Source organism: Sceloporus undulatus, chromosome 2 (assembly GCF_019175285.1).
Source record: "Sceloporus undulatus isolate JIND9_A2432 ecotype Alabama chromosome 2, SceUnd_v1.1, whole genome shotgun sequence".
Taxonomy (NCBI): domain Eukaryota; kingdom Metazoa; phylum Chordata; class Lepidosauria; order Squamata; family Phrynosomatidae; genus Sceloporus; species Sceloporus undulatus.
Genome location: NC_056523.1, coordinates 46,886,698 through 46,902,081, shown reverse-complemented (window position 1 = coordinate 46,902,081; position 15,384 = coordinate 46,886,698). Strand labels below are relative to the sequence as shown.

Sequence of the window (15,384 nt, the reverse complement as noted above, 5' to 3'; positions counted from 1 at the left end):
GCCCATGATCACCCAATAGGTTTCCATAACCAAAGTGGAATTTGAACCCTGGTTTCCAGAGTTGTTGTCCAGCACTCAAACCATGACACCATCCACATTCCTCCCCTGAAATGCCTTTCAAATATCTATATCTGATGAAGAAGCCTGTGAGATTCAAAAGCTTGCCAAGTATGCTTTGCACCTTTTTGGTTGGCCCAAGAAAAGTGCCTCCACAATGTGTGTATTTTGGAATTTGTTCTACTTTGGTCCATGGAAAATAGGGCTTCCCCTATTTACACTTGGTAAACTGGGATGGCACATATTCAGGGGTAGCCTGTGTTGGCCATATTTGCTGTTGTGTGTCATCAAGTTGTTTCTGATTTATGGAAACCCTAAGGTGAACCTATCATGGGGTTTTCTTGGCAAGCTTCTTCAGAGGGGGGTTGCTATTGATGCTTTAAGGCTAAGAGTGTGTAAGTTGCACAACGTTACCCAGTGGGTTTCATGGCCAAGAAGAAATTCAAACCCTGGTCTCCAGAGTTGTAGTTCAATGCTCAAACCACTACCCCATGCTGGCCACATAGCCAAGGACACTAACATCCCAAATCCAGAGGACACCTGCTGGAAAAGGCTGATCCGATCTCAGGTGCCTTACCTCACATGAACTCAGATCCACAACCAACCTAAAACCACCCACAAGCTTTCCAAGCATTTTGGTTGGCCCATTAGAGATGTCACTCTGAGCTGTTACTGTCCTTTGGGATGGCCCAGGGGACCTCAGACAAACCTTTTTGGTTAGGAAAATGATGGTGAAAAATCTCGTTATGAAAATAACAAAGAGGGATAATGGGGCTAGGGAAGATAAAGAAGGAAAAGGAAAGAAATGTTACAAACCAAACAGGAGAAAGAGAGAGAGAGAGAGAGAGAGAGAAACCAAATGGAGATGTTAGTCAGATGCTGGAGACTGGAATGGAGGCCTACTGGATTGCAAAAGAGGGGTGCCTGTTGAGATGTAAATGGACTGTATATTCCCTGGACCTGGACAATCTCCCTCTTGCCCAAGGGCCAGAAGGAAGAGGAGCCTGCCTGCCTACAAAAGATACCTGATGCCATCTTTACTAAAGACTGACACAACATACAGGCATCTGCTGACTAACATCTCCAGTTGTGTTTTAATTCTTCTCCTGTTTGGTTTGTAACATCTTGCCTGATGAAGAAACCCATGGAGAATCGAAAGCCTGCAACAGGCAGAGTGTGCATTTCGGTTGGCAAAGAAAAACGTCACTGATGCATTTATGTGCAATAAAGAGTTATTTAAAAAGAGAGGGGCAAAATCTCTTGTTTAAAAACCATCCCAGCTCCAGGAAGATGGAGTTGTTGTGGTTTTTTCTTTTTTCTGGGGAAAGAGGAAGGAGAGCAAAGCTGTGCTGCTGAGGCTCAGAACTTGGGCTCTGCTGCCAAGCTTTTGCAAAATGGGGAAGTCCTGCTGAGGGCGGTGAGGACTGGAGGAGGGAGCAGAAACGAAAGAGAAAGGATTGGGAAGAAGGAGAGAGAGAAAGCATTGCAAGCAGCACGAGGGAGCTGGCCTTTTCCCCCTTGGGAGCCGCTTTGCCTGGGCAAAGGCCTCCCCAGCAGCCATGGCTGAAGGCTGGCAGGCATTCGGGTGAGAGAGGCCCCTTCCTTCCTTCCTTCCTTCCTGTGTCCTCCTCCTCCTCCCCCCAAGGCCCTCTGCAACAGTTTCTTCTTTTAAAGTAGGCCTGGTAGTCTCTTGCATCGTAAAAAGGAGGGGGGGGAACCCGGGGAAGGAATGTGGAAGTTCCTTGAACACTAACTGGGTTGGTTTATTTTTTTAAATCTATTTTTAAATGTTTATTTATATTCATTTACTTCCTTTGTATGCCGCCTTTCGCCCAGAAAGGGCCCCAAGGCGGCTCACAGGTCCTACCCGCCTGGGCTTTGGTGGCTATCTAGACCCAAGTCTTGGCAGGCAGTCGGAAAGTTTCCCCCAGCCTTTCCTCCCTTGATCTTGGAGCTGCTTTTGGTGGCTAAAGGTGGGGAAGGGACCGGGGGGGGGGGGGGAAGCTGTGGGATCCTGGCCCCTGGAGGAGAGCCTGCTGCAGCACCTCTGGCCACAGCTGGAGAAGATGGCTTTTGGGAGGGACTGCAACTCCCAGAATCCTTGGACATCTATCACTGGGGTTATAGTCTCCACCAAACCCTGGCTCTGGAGGTAAACAGGAGGACATCTTTTGGGAAACAAGGCTATTCCAGTGGCCATGTTAGAGACATAGGTGCATACTTTATGGGAACTCAAGCAAAAACTCACCTAAACCCAATATTGCCTATGCTAGAATGGTTTGAGCATTGGACTGCAACTCTGAAGACCAAGGTTTAATTCCCTACTCAGCCCCAAAACCCACTGGGTGAGCTTGGGCAAGCCACACTCTCTCAGCCTCAGGGAAAGGCTCTCCACTGTCAGGGATGATGGGAGTTGTAGCTCTTCACCTCTGGCTTGAACTCACCACCTGGTTGTGCACCGCGCTGACCAGTTTTGGCCAGTGGTTATAGCTTAGCAAGAGTTACAGAGAACAGGCTGAAGACCCTGACAAACTCTCCAAGCCTTCTCACTCTTGCTTCCACAGAAGTCTTCACCCTTCTTCAGGATCCAGCTGGTTCTTGTAGCTTCACCCAAGACACCAGACAACTCAGTAGTCTTATATAAAAGATCTACTTAATTCTACTATATACAGCTCCAAAACTATCCAACACAACAATACTCAACTCCTCACTATCCACTCTACAATCACACTACAACCCACAAAATACATTGGGATGCATAGTCATTATTATAGTCAATGCATGGTACCACCCACTGTTGTCTGTTTCCACCCAGTAGGCGTGTACATCATTCTCATTGGTTCTCTTGGTTCATCCTACAATTAATGATTTCATCATCTCAGCCTTGACCACTTAACAATTGTCAGGTGTGTACAATTATCCACTTTACATTTCTGTCCTTGGCAGTTAGGACTTGTTAATTGTATTACCATTTACACCTGTGTGGTTCTCAATTGGCTTCTGCTGAGTCATCCTGACTCTCACATACATGTTTTATTTCATTTACTGTACAGTGGTACCTCGGGTTACGAAATTAATTCGTTCCGCGGCTAATTTCGTAACCCGAAAAACCTTCGTAACCTGAATTGCCATAGGCGCTAATGGAAAAAATAGCTCTCTGCTGCCCTCCGGTGGCGGAAAATAGCGCCGAGGTTTTTTCGTAACCCGAAAAAACCTTCGTAAGCCGAAACAATAAATCCCTATGGGATTTTTTCGTATCCCGAAAAATTCATAAGCTGGGTAATTCGTATCCCGGGGTACCACTGTATATCCCATGTTGCTTTTTCCTTAACATCCACAATCACATGGTTTATATGGGTGGGGCTTTTGCTGAGTCTCTGACTTCCCTGGGGGCACAGCTAGCAGCTCTATATAATTGTTGCCCCAGTCTTTTGAGCTCAGCCTCTGTTGGCCATCAGTGTGCACTTTGTGGCATGTACAGCCATATCATAAGAATTGAATAGGAGCACTGCTAACAGACAAGGCAATAGGCAGTTTGTGTGGGTGTTTAGCAAGGGAGTTTGAAAGAGGAGACCAGATTGTTTCAGTGCCTATTTCAGACCACTAAACATGAATGGCAGGAGAGCTGCTGCTGTCATCTGCAACATCTTGGTATGTTTCTCTTTTTGCCGGAGGATTGGGTAGTATCTGTACCAAGTACGATTTGGTTGCCCCATTGGAAAGGAAGGTCTAGCAACTTGAAGCCCGTTGATCCACTCTTCATTGTTTTAAGGATCATGAGATTTCCTTGGAGAGAGTGGAGAGACTGTCCTGGATAAGCATCACACTGGAGCTGCCACTGAGGAAGAAGGTTCTCATACCGAGGATGTAGACATATGGAGGAATGTGATGCGTAGAAGGGCCAGTTTGGCACTACAGAATTGATCTGATATTGTTTCCCTTATCAGAGATGATAAGGAACAGCAAGGAAGAGCAGCTGTGTCAGTCCTCAGAGAATGTGCATGAAATTTTGGAAGCCAATTCTTAGAGGAAGCATGTGGTGTTGGTAGGGAACTCTGTGCTGAGGGGAATCGAAGCAGTGGTTTGCAGGCTTGACAAGATATCTTGTGGGGTGCCTCCCTGGGGCAAAAATCTGTAATGTAACAGAGAGTCTGACAAGACTTGTCAAGCCCACTGTTTGTTACCTCTTCCTTTTGGTCCAGATGGGAACTAATGATTCTACAAGGCATAGCCTTCAAAATATCTGAAAGGGTTATGAGGCTTCAGTAGGAATCTGAAGGACCTAGATCAATGGTTCCCAAACTTTGACCCTCCAGATGTTTTGGACTTTAGTTCCCAGAAGTCCTGGCTGTTGGCCAAGCTGGCTCGGGCTTCTAGGAGTTTCAAACATCTGGAGTACCATAGTTTGGGAATCAATGACTTAGATGCACAGGTTGTCATCTTGCCTATCCTATCAGTGGAAGGGCACAGTCCAGGAAGGGAGCGAAGAATAGTGGAGGTGAACAACAGGCTCTGCAGATGGTGCCATTGGGAAAGGATATAAAAGGTTTCTTTGTGCTTGTTATGGCTTAATTTGTTTTGAAATTGGCAATATCACATCTAGTAAAATGGTATACAGTATTTGGATGCTGTGATGTGAGGAGGACATCAAGGCCTCCCCCTCCAACTAGGTTGACTGGGCTGAGCTTCTCATGAAATGATGAGACAAAGGAGCTTATGGCACAGGCCCTGGGGAACAGGCCCGGCGTGGAACGGAAGGGGGCAGGAAGGAACAGAACAGAAATATCACCCATTTTACCACATGGGGGAAACGCTGCGAGAATACCGCCGATGCTGCCAGAATTTTCCAAACCATTCCCCAACTGTCCCACAGGAGGCGATTTTCAAGAACTGTTCAGAATCGTTCTTGAAAATCACCTCCTGTGGGGGGGTTGGGGAATGGATTGGGGACTTCCGGCGGCATTGGTGGCGTTCTCCTGTGTGTTAAAATGGGTGATATTCCCGTTCCGTTCCCTTCCTGCCCCCTTTCGTTCTGCGCCAGGCTCATTCCCCAGGGCTCATGCGATAAGCTCCTAAATTGGATCAAGACTCTTGTGCAGTTGAGTCCCCTGCACCAAAATGATCAGTCTTCTGAAATAATCAAGCCCATCCAGGTGTAACTAATGCTGTAATCAGTCTTGTGTTCCTTAGTTCATTTGAATTCAAGATTGGATGTATTTATATTGCTAAAGGGCTATGTTTTCCTGAATGTTATTTCAGAAATCTTCTTCAGTCCATATGGAGTTTTTGAATATAACAGTTTTGTTCACAGCTGTGGTTGTTGAAGGCCAACAAGTCATTTCCAACCTATGCTCATCCTAAGGCAGCCCTACTGGGTTTTTTTGGCAAGAGTTGTTTAGATGGGATTTGCTATTGCCTTCCTCTGAGGCTGAGAGAGTGTGATTTGCCCAGTGTCACCCAGTGGGTTTCTATGCCCAAGCATTTTGAATCCTGGTCTCCCAGAATCTTAGTCCAACACTCAAACCACTACACCACGATGCCTATATTAGTCTTTTCCTGTTACTGATTCTTAACCAGACAGCTCATTAATTTATATCTCTTATTGGAAAGCATTATTTCTATTTTTTATCTTTCTTACTAGTGGATCAGCTTACCAGAATTTCAGAACTACTGACCAGATGCCTGCTCAGGGGACGTTTGGTATGCAGCCACCATTCAAAATATTTATCTTAAACATTGCAAGTGATCAGTTTTTACCTGATGTCTGCTCAGATTAAGCTTTGTAACAGTGCAGTCCTATACACACTTATTGTGAATAATCCAAAGAAACACATTTTTGTTTTTATGCTACTCCCAACCTATGCTATACCTAAGATAGCAAACACCTGTTTCCATGATATATTTAAGATCTGGCTTTTGAATTCTAGGTTAATTAGTCTGGAATAATTATTCCCCTCACCCAGTTTTTTTTTTAAGTAATAACTTGTAAAGACTAGAATCCCTCCTTCTTTGCCACTGAGGCTTTAAACAGTGAGTAAAAGGTACACTAACATCCAGCTGTAAGTAGGCTAGACTAGGTAAAGTCTAACTGATCCATGTTTATTGCATTTTTAACCATCCTTCTTCCAAGGAGTTAGATAAGGCATCATACATACCCTTTGTGTTTTCTTGGCAGATATATTAGGTTGAAAGATAAGTGAGTCACTAAGATATAACTCTCTGTGTTCTGTGGCAGTAATCAAGTGTTGCCCCATTCATTCCATCACTTTGGCCACATTTAAACACTATCAGTAAATACAGTCGGCCCTTCTTATACACAAATATTTTTACACACAGATTCAAGCATCCACGGTTTGAAAATGTTCCCAAAAAGTATAAATTCCAAATATCAAACCTTGATTTTCTATTTTTTTATAAGGGACACCATTTTGCTATGTCATTATATTTAATGGGACTTGAGCATACACGGATTTTGTTATACATGGGGGATCTTGGAATCAAACCCCAGCGTATAACAAGGATCCACTGCAATGACATAGGTAGTCATGAATCCTGGCAATAATATTACTGGGATTAGTTTTCAAGGTAGAAAACTATTTTTTTAAAACAGGAGAATCTGTAGTACAATGCACCCTCCACATTCACTGGAGTTAGGACCCTATGAAAGTGGAAAAAACACAAATAAAAAAACACTTTTTTATTAACCTGAGGGAACACCTCTCTAGGAATCTCTAGGTCCTCCAGCACAATTTCTGGTGAAAGGAGACCTGGAAATTGTGCTGGATGACCTAGAGGTTCCAACAGAGAACATATTAATCACTTCTGTGGATAATCAAATCTGCAAAAGTCAAAGCTGTGAATGTGGAGGGCTGATTGTACTTCTTACACATTTATAATAAAGCATAGCTGTTCTTGTGGAAATGGTGCTGTTAACTTTCACTACAAGGTTAAGTTTCAATAAGTGTCAGTACAAGGCTATTTCAGTTTCTGTGTCAAGAAAAGATTTCAGCCTTGGAAGAGTTACAAGGATTTCACATGTGGTATATTTATGACTTGTTTATTTAAAAACAGTTACATAAATAGTCAAGTTGTTGTGAGAGTTTCCTGAAAAACTATTGGATGAAGACATACTCAGTAATTTTTATGATGTAATGAAATACATAAATCATACAACACATGAAACTAAAATTGTGATTTCTGCTGCTATCTACCATGTTTTCAAGAGCATTAGTAGTCAGCTGACCCAGTAACCATTTCTTGTTGCATGTGTGTGATCTAAATTAAATAGGCATATCCACAGGTTTTTTTTTGTGAACAGCTAAGTATTGTGATGCAGAGTTAACCATATAATCATGCTTTTTGCATAATGCAAATAAATACTATATTTCTTTTATTATATGTCCCAATATGGCAGCTGTGTAACAAAGAAAAAAAATTGTATGTAAGCATCGATATTTGATATAGATGAACAATATGACAATGTTAGTTTATTTTCTACTGTGAATCAACAGTATTTTCCATTGTCCTATTACTTGTTTTTATGTGGTAGGTGCCATGCCTCAAACCCCAGGACCTCCAGCTCCCTTTCTTGCTGACATGGGAAGTGTCTCTGGCTATGAAGGCACAACAGCAGGAGATAGTGGCAAGTATATAAGTGAAGCAGTGGTGTCACTATGGGGGTGCGGGTAGGTTGGACTGCACTAGGTGACACTCTAAGGGGGAGGTGACACCACTGCTCCACAAACACCTGTATATTGGCAGAAAAATTGTTTCATTTGTCTGTATCTCTTTAAAATGCTTTAAGAGATGGTGGGAGTGAGGTGAACCTCAGTGGGAGAAGAAAGGAGGGGCCCCAGATTTTTAAAAAAATTTAATTAAAAAAATTTAATTAAAAAAACTTAAAACTTTGATTTTAAAAAAAAATCTTTAATTTTTTTTAAAAAATTACATTTTAACCAGATCTTCACTATGTATATGTAAATACACTTAGGTTATGCATATGATACTGTAATTTGAAGGTATAATTGTAATTTTTCCTAGTTGTTTATATCACAGTTATTAGCATTACATTCAGTGTTATATGGGAATTATGATTTATGAGTAACATTAGTGCAAAAAAACCATTACTAAGGATTCTATATGGTGCAAAATGGGAGGAGGAGGTCAATGAGGGGGGTGACACCACAAAGCTCGTGGTTTATACCATAATATCATTGTCTTTAAAGCAGAGCTTGAAACACTTGTTTGTCTGGACTGCAGTGCCCAGCATCCTCTAGCCAGCATGGTCACTGAAGCTGTAGTCTTTAAACAGATCTTCCAAGCTCTGCTTTAAAATGCTGCAAAATTCCTGTTATGCTTTGCAATAAGTAAGACCAAGCTTAAATCCACAGTATTGTTAGTGTGAGGATTGTGGTTTTGCTATACTCTTCCCTGCAGCTTTTTCCAGCAATAAAAATCTGCTCCAGAGAGGATGAGTTTTTTTTCTTTAACAAGATTTTAGTTTTTTAGGGTGTGTGGATGAGGTGTGTGTGCCTGCGGGAGGTGGATTGTGCCTTTTCCTGTTTGTGCTTGACAAAACAGCTTCTGTGGTCCAAATGACAGCACTACTACCTCTCTGGAATATGTCTTCAGTACTACATTATATACTACTTTAGTGGAATACTGTGGCTCACCAGTTAAGACGCTGATTCTGGTGATCTCAAGATTGACAGTTTGGGACCCAAGTGCTGTGTGACAGAGTAAGCTCCTGTCACTAGTCCCAGCTTCTGCCAAACTAGCAGTTTGAAGGCATGCAAAAGTGTAAGTTGATAAACAGATACCACTCTGATGGGAAGGTAACAGAGCCATCTTTGACAATGTTGGCTTCCTTGTCTTAGTAACAGAGATGAGCACCACCCCCTACAGTTGGACACAAGTAGACAATATTGTCAAAGAGGAAAGCTTTACCTTTTATACTTCTAGCCAAACCAGTCCACTTTCCACTTTAACTGCCATGGCTGCATCCTGTGGTATTTAGGGGGTTGCAGTCTAGAGAGGGACTTTCTCCTTGGTAAGTGTACAGGATTGCAGCCTCAGCAAATGTTTTAATTTGTGTATTTTTCTGATCATGTTTTCCTTTATGCCAGCAGATTTCAGACTGTAACCTTTCCCAGTGCTTCATGAAGCTGCAAATGGCAGGATTTCATAGGATGCAGCCTTGGTAGTAAAAGTGGAATCATAGTTCTGTAACTGTGTAGTGTGAATGGGCTCCAAAAATTGATAAAACGTGTGTGACTGATAGTGACAGCATAAATAGTTTCATTTGGAGAATTGTGTCTTATCAAGCTGTATAGTATTTGAATGGAGATGAGAGAAAGCTAATGCAGTAGTTAAACTGTTCTGGTGGTATTTGACAAAGACTGTGTTAAAACTTAATGCCAAACCATTGTTTGGCATTATAAAAATGAGCCCCAGTAAGCCTCAAGTTTGTGCCTTTTCCCTGGTACTGTAAAGATAATGAGTCCAGAAGCTGTTGATAATGCTTCAGAGTTACCACAGTTCAGTGTTTCATAAAGATCTTAAATTGTGGTTACTCTTAACTAGAGTTCCAGCAAATGTATGATGGCTTCATTAATTCTTGTTTGAAATTGAGTGAAGATTATGGTGTATTTGCTCCAAAGTATGTTTCTTCAAAAACAGAAGTGGAAGCTTCTGAACATCTCATAGCCGTATCGGAGAAGGAGAAGTGTGAAGACCTGAGTCTCATGCACATGACACATAACCAAATACCTGAAAGAGAATTTTGTGTTTGGTGGCATTTATGTTCAGTCTCACCTGCTGTCTTTGTTCTTTGTTTAAAATTTCTCCTGCTGTTCTGTTAAACAAAATGGGTAAGCAAACTGATATTATTGTATGGATTTTGATTTCCTTTAACACCAAGATAAAATTAAAGACTCCTCACACTACAGAGCATCCACAACCATATATTCTAAGAACAGCTTTTCCCCTCAACCCATTTTTTAACAGGTGGGAAACATTTCCCTCCCCCACCTGATTTGGTTCCTGTTCCTGGAAATCAACCATATCCACCACAGATAAACTGGAAGTAAGTGTTGCAAATAATTGACCCTTTTCACCAGTATTTATAAGCTCTCTTAGGTTTGCCCATTTAGTATCTCCATCCAGCAGCAGAGAAGACCTCGGGGGGGGGGTGTTGTTGTTGTTGTTGTTGTAGTCTGTCATGATCCCATCTTCCTGACCAGATACCTTATTTCACAGTCTGCAGGATCTGAGTGTATGTATTTGAAGGTGGATGCTTAGGACAGAATAAGAATTCTGTTGGTGTACCTTTTATCCTATTGTTCAATTGCCTCCTTTCTTGAGCTAGCTGGAGTGGTCTCAGGATTGTTTTTGGAGTCCTCTTGGGTTGTAGTGCTGGAGAATTTCAACATCTACACTGATACTACACTTTTGGGAGTGGGTCAGGATTTCATGTTTGCCTTGACAACCATAGGTCTGTCCCAAGTCATATCTGATCCCACTCATGCTTCCAGGCACATTGGATCTTGTTTCCTGTGCTGGAGTGGAGGAACTTTCTACAGTTTCATTGTCATGAACAGATCACTACTTTAATCCAAATAAGACAGGTGCTCTTGGTCAGTCAAAAGACAGATCCTGGATCCAGCCCTGATGCTAAGGTTTCTGTGGTGGGCAGGAGTGCATTTGCACCATTGTATATCAGCTGTGCCCATGCCTTAGTACCCCTATCTGAGCCATGGTGTTACATCTCAGTTGGCTTACTGTAATGTTCTATATGTGGAGCTGCTTTTGAAGACCGCCTTTTGAAGTCTGTTCCAAAAATTCCAACCAGTTGTGGGTGCAGATAGAGGGCACCCAACTCCCTTGTTGCAGCAGCTTAACTGGCTGCCAGTTTGTTTCTAGGCACAGTTCAAAGTGTTGATTTTGACCTATAATACCCTGCATATCTCAGGTTATCTGAAGGACCGTATCTTCCCATATGAGTCTGTCTGAGCTCTTAAGATCTTCAGGAGAAGCATCTCTCCACCTCCACATTTGCTTGGAATGCAAGAGGGCTTTCTCCATAGCTTCCAGACTTTAGAACTCCTTCCCTAGGGGGTTAGGATGGCTCCTTCTTTGTTGTCGTTTTGATGGCAGGTGAAGAACTGTGACTGTTAATATGGGAAGGGCTTTTTGTAGTGCTGTCCTGCTTTTAATCTTTGCTTTAAATGGTTTTATTTTTTAAAATTTTAATTCTATTTGTTTTCATCTCACTTTTTGTATTTTTTTTTTAAATCTGCTTTTTGTAAGCTGCCTTGAGTCCTGGTCTGGAGAAAAGGTGGCTTATAAATAAAGGGATCGATGGATGCTTGGCCCAGAGTTACTTAATGATTTTCATGACTCAGTAGGGACTCTGCTTTCAAATGGGCTGGCTATTCTCTATCTTGTTTTACATTTGCTTCAAATTTAGCTCTAATAAGCTGCTCACATCTGGGAGCATGAACATATTGGTAAATAGATGGAGAAAACAGATAAGTGCTACTCTTTTCTCTTTTAAAAAAGGACATTCTGTTGTTAACTGCCTTTGAGTCGACCTTAACTCATGGCGATCCTGTGGATGAGCTCTCTCTAAGGCACCTTGTACTCCACTGCTCAGTTCCTGCAGGCTCAAATCCATGGCTAACTAGTACATATGCTCCTTATAAAATATAATTTTCTAAAGACAAGCCCCTGAAGCCAAAGAAGAGTATGAAAAGCTTGCACTGTGATTTCTGCTTTATTCTGCTGTTGTTTTCTGCAGTATTCCTGCTATTTCAGAAGATGAAGCCAAAGAAGCTTTTGTTGGATATGCTGCAAGCAAGTGCTGCTACAGCCAAGCCCCAGCAAAAGAGATGTGTTTTCAGGATCTGCAGGCATTCAATACCTACAGAGTAAGCAGTATATATTGTGGCAGTATATTTTGTTGTAATCCCATACAGGTACGCTTATCACACTGTGGTCTGCTAGACAGGCCCTGTGTCTCCTTCTACTGCATGAGAACATGGAAGAAGACCTTCTCTGATGTGGCACCCCAGGTGTGGAATATCCTCTCCTTGGAGACCTGGTTGGTGCTAACACTGCCCCACGAAATTAAAATATTTCATTAAAGCCTTTCGGATCTAATGATTCTGCCCAAATTTGCTTCAGTTGTGAAACTACAGTGTGCAACTACTCAGTTGTTCAACTACAGTGATATTGGCTTGTCATTCACAGAGTTTTTTCATTAATGAGAAGTTGTGGGACATTTATGGTTTCCATATTCAAAAAAAAAATGGCATCATGTGATAATCCTTTCACAATTACGATGTTATGATGGCATTGTTACACTCTTGTTCCATTTTCACCCCCATGATAATCTCCCAAGTCTATGTATGTATATTGCTTTAAACTATTTTAATTGGTTTTAGATTCTTAGGTTATTTAATATGTTAAAGATACTATCTTTTTGATTATGGTTTATTATTTTTAAACCTTAGATTGTTTTAAATTGATTTTATTTGCATGCCACCCTGAGGTATTTTTTTTTTAGCACAGGTTATCAGCATATATTAACAAAATATAAATAAAGTAAGAATAAAACATATATATAAATTAATGAATAAATATTTCTTGTTTAATTCTTAAAAATGATTTCTTAGTATCGCTTGGAAACCTTCACTGAATCAAGGTCCTCTGTATGGAAAGCAGAACCTTATGATGGTAAGTGGGACACTATCAAATAACTTGTACTTTCCTCACAACTTGCTTAGTGTATGCTTGTCTCAAAGGAAGATAGTTCCTTCTCAGATATCAACCTGCCATTAGAAATTCAGTGAACAATGTAGTGCACCAATAGAAAAGGTGGTTGAGGAGAAGCAAATGCAAAATTCAGGAAGTGGGAGAAGGAACTTGAAACATTCTAGTTATAATGTTTGCTTTATCACTGCAGAATACCATAGATGAAATATGTCACCTCACCCTTTAGCATCTCCTGAACTTTGGCACAGGAGAAAGTGGGCCTAAGCTCTTTTACCATCCTTATTCCTATTTTACCCTCCTCTGTACTACTGTTTCCACTTCAAGAGAAGCTTGAATTTTTGCTAATGGGTTAAAAAAACAAGGTAGGAGGAGGGCCACTCTATACAGGATTACAGAGGCGTCAAAGATTAAAGGCCATTTTCCCAAAGCATAGTCCAGCTCATCTCCTTGCTACTTTTTTTTTTTTAACTATTCTGGGGTGAACTACAATACTAATGCAACACTGGGTTCTGGAAAACCATTATTTTAAAAATGGAAGCCACTACACCTGTTCTAAATATACTTTGTGTTGGTATCCTGATGGTTAGGTATGGCGTACACTAGGCTTGACTGGGAACATCTCAAGAGTAGAAGAAAGTGGAGAAGGTTCTCACAGTTATGTCACTGGCTCCTAGTTGCAGACTGTGCTTTTGTAGGAATCATCTTTATTGTGCACTGGGTCACAGATTTTATTCTGCCTGTTTTAAAATAGTGTTACATTTTTAAATAAGGATATTTTTTTAGAAAATATGTTAGTAAATATTCAGTATTAAGTAGTCCAAAACAAATTATGGACAATCTGCATCTGAACTGTGATGGCACATTGAATTACAGATATATGTTTGCATTTGTAAAGTATAATTGGGTTCAATCATGTTCATTGTATATGAAATCAAAAGGAAGAAATTGGAAACTGGAAAAGAAGACAGAAATGAACCTCATTATATGTCTTGATGATTTCTAATTACTTTTTCTAGGATAATCCTACATAATAATAATAATAATAATATTTATTTATATACCGCTATTCCATGGATCATAGCGGTTTACAGCATAGTAAAAACAATTTAAAAACACAATATACAATGGCCTGTTACAGACTGCCAAAATAAAGCTGCTTTGGGTCTCTTTGGAGGTATGCTATTTAAATGATGCATGGGTCCTAAGAGTCCGGAGGTCACACCAAAGCCACACTCCATTCTTAAGCATTGGAGTGAAGTTTTTGGTGCAGCTTCCGGATTCTTAGGACCCATGCATCATTTAAATAGCATACCTCCAAAGAGACCCGAAGCAGCTTTATTTTGGCAGTCTGTAACAGGCCAATAAAATAACATGATAAAAACAACAGTACAATTACAAGGCTGACAGAATGGAAAAAAAACATCACATTCAGGGGCAGAAAAATAACACCAACGTTCATGGGGGGAATGCCTGACGAAAAAGGTAAGTCTTCAAGTTTTTCTTGAAAACATCAAGGGAAGTGGACATGCAGAGCTCATTAGGGAGTGCGTTCCAGAGTCTCGGGGCTGGACATAATCTAATGCCAGAAAATTGTGCATCTTTCTTCTGCCTCAGGTGGACCGGTGGATTCCTTTCTATGTGGTATAGCACCTTTACCTTGGGATGTGAGAGTACAAATTCCAGCAATGTTCAAAGACAGGATTGAAAGAATTAAAGTGCCTCACACATCATCAGTAAAGGTGATGTATGAATAAATATGATGATTCACAGAGGTTCACAGGTTTTGGTTTGCCTTGGTAACCAAGTCAAAATGTGTGACTCCAAGACTCCACCTTTTTAGGGCTAACTTCGAATGGAAGGGCTGAGCTTGTTTTGATGGTAGGCTTTAGTAGCCAACTGCCAAAATGGCCAGCCCAATTTTGACACTTGCAAATAAATGTTGGTTTTCCCTATCACAATACTAAGTCTTCTGGCACAGCTGCACCTTTCTCTTTTCAGAAAAGGAAGACTGGGCTCATACTGATGGGGCTATTGACATTACAAGATGGCAAACTGGGTAGTAGTGTAGGATTCATGATTGTATTGTTTAGTTATAAGCCATGACCAAGCAGTGGGATTCAAAGTTCATGAAGAAATTTCTTATTCACCAGTACAAATAACATAACACAGAAACTTACATATTATTCATTGTCAAACAGTGGAAATAATACAGATTCACTAAGCATAGCAAAATGCTTCTTTATCCAAAATTCAAAATTTTTTCACCTAGAATCATATAAAGAATCCACCAAATAGCATAACAGTATAGATAACAACACCTTAGATATAGTTTTACAAAACACATGTCGATGCTGGGAATTCTTCTAAGAAAAGAAGGGCTAACATTGCATTTTAGTTCAGTAAATGGTATTCCTGCATCAAGCTAAAGTAATAACCTCCTAATAACTGGCTTTCTGTTTATCTGACTTGATCTATTGGTATCACCTATTGGAAAAGGGAATTAGTAGCATATCAGTGCAAATATTGAAAGATGGTAAATGAAAATGTTGAACT

The 15,384-nt window shown here is 40.9% G+C and overlaps 1 protein-coding gene across 2 annotated transcripts in view; it reads left to right on the top strand.

Moving 5' to 3' along the window:
- The first annotated feature begins 1,500 nt into the window (after positions 1 to 1,500).
- The window catches only part of LOC121923168 (protein SSUH2 homolog), a 34,506-nt gene continuing 20,622 nt past the window's right edge, over positions 1,501 to 15,384 (top strand). For both annotated transcript variants that reach the window (XM_042453326.1, XM_042453325.1), the window contains exons 1-7: positions 1,501 to 1,642; positions 5,699 to 5,757; positions 7,607 to 7,699; positions 10,063 to 10,141; positions 11,855 to 11,984; positions 12,732 to 12,792; positions 14,446 to 14,570. In XM_042453326.1, coding sequence (XP_042309260.1) covers positions 1,617 to 1,642; positions 5,699 to 5,757; positions 7,607 to 7,699; positions 10,063 to 10,141; positions 11,855 to 11,984; positions 12,732 to 12,792; positions 14,446 to 14,570 — 573 coding nt within the window. In that variant the 5' untranslated portion in view covers positions 1,501 to 1,616. The remainder of the gene's footprint in view (positions 1,643 to 5,698; positions 5,758 to 7,606; positions 7,700 to 10,062; positions 10,142 to 11,854; positions 11,985 to 12,731; positions 12,793 to 14,445; positions 14,571 to 15,384) is intronic.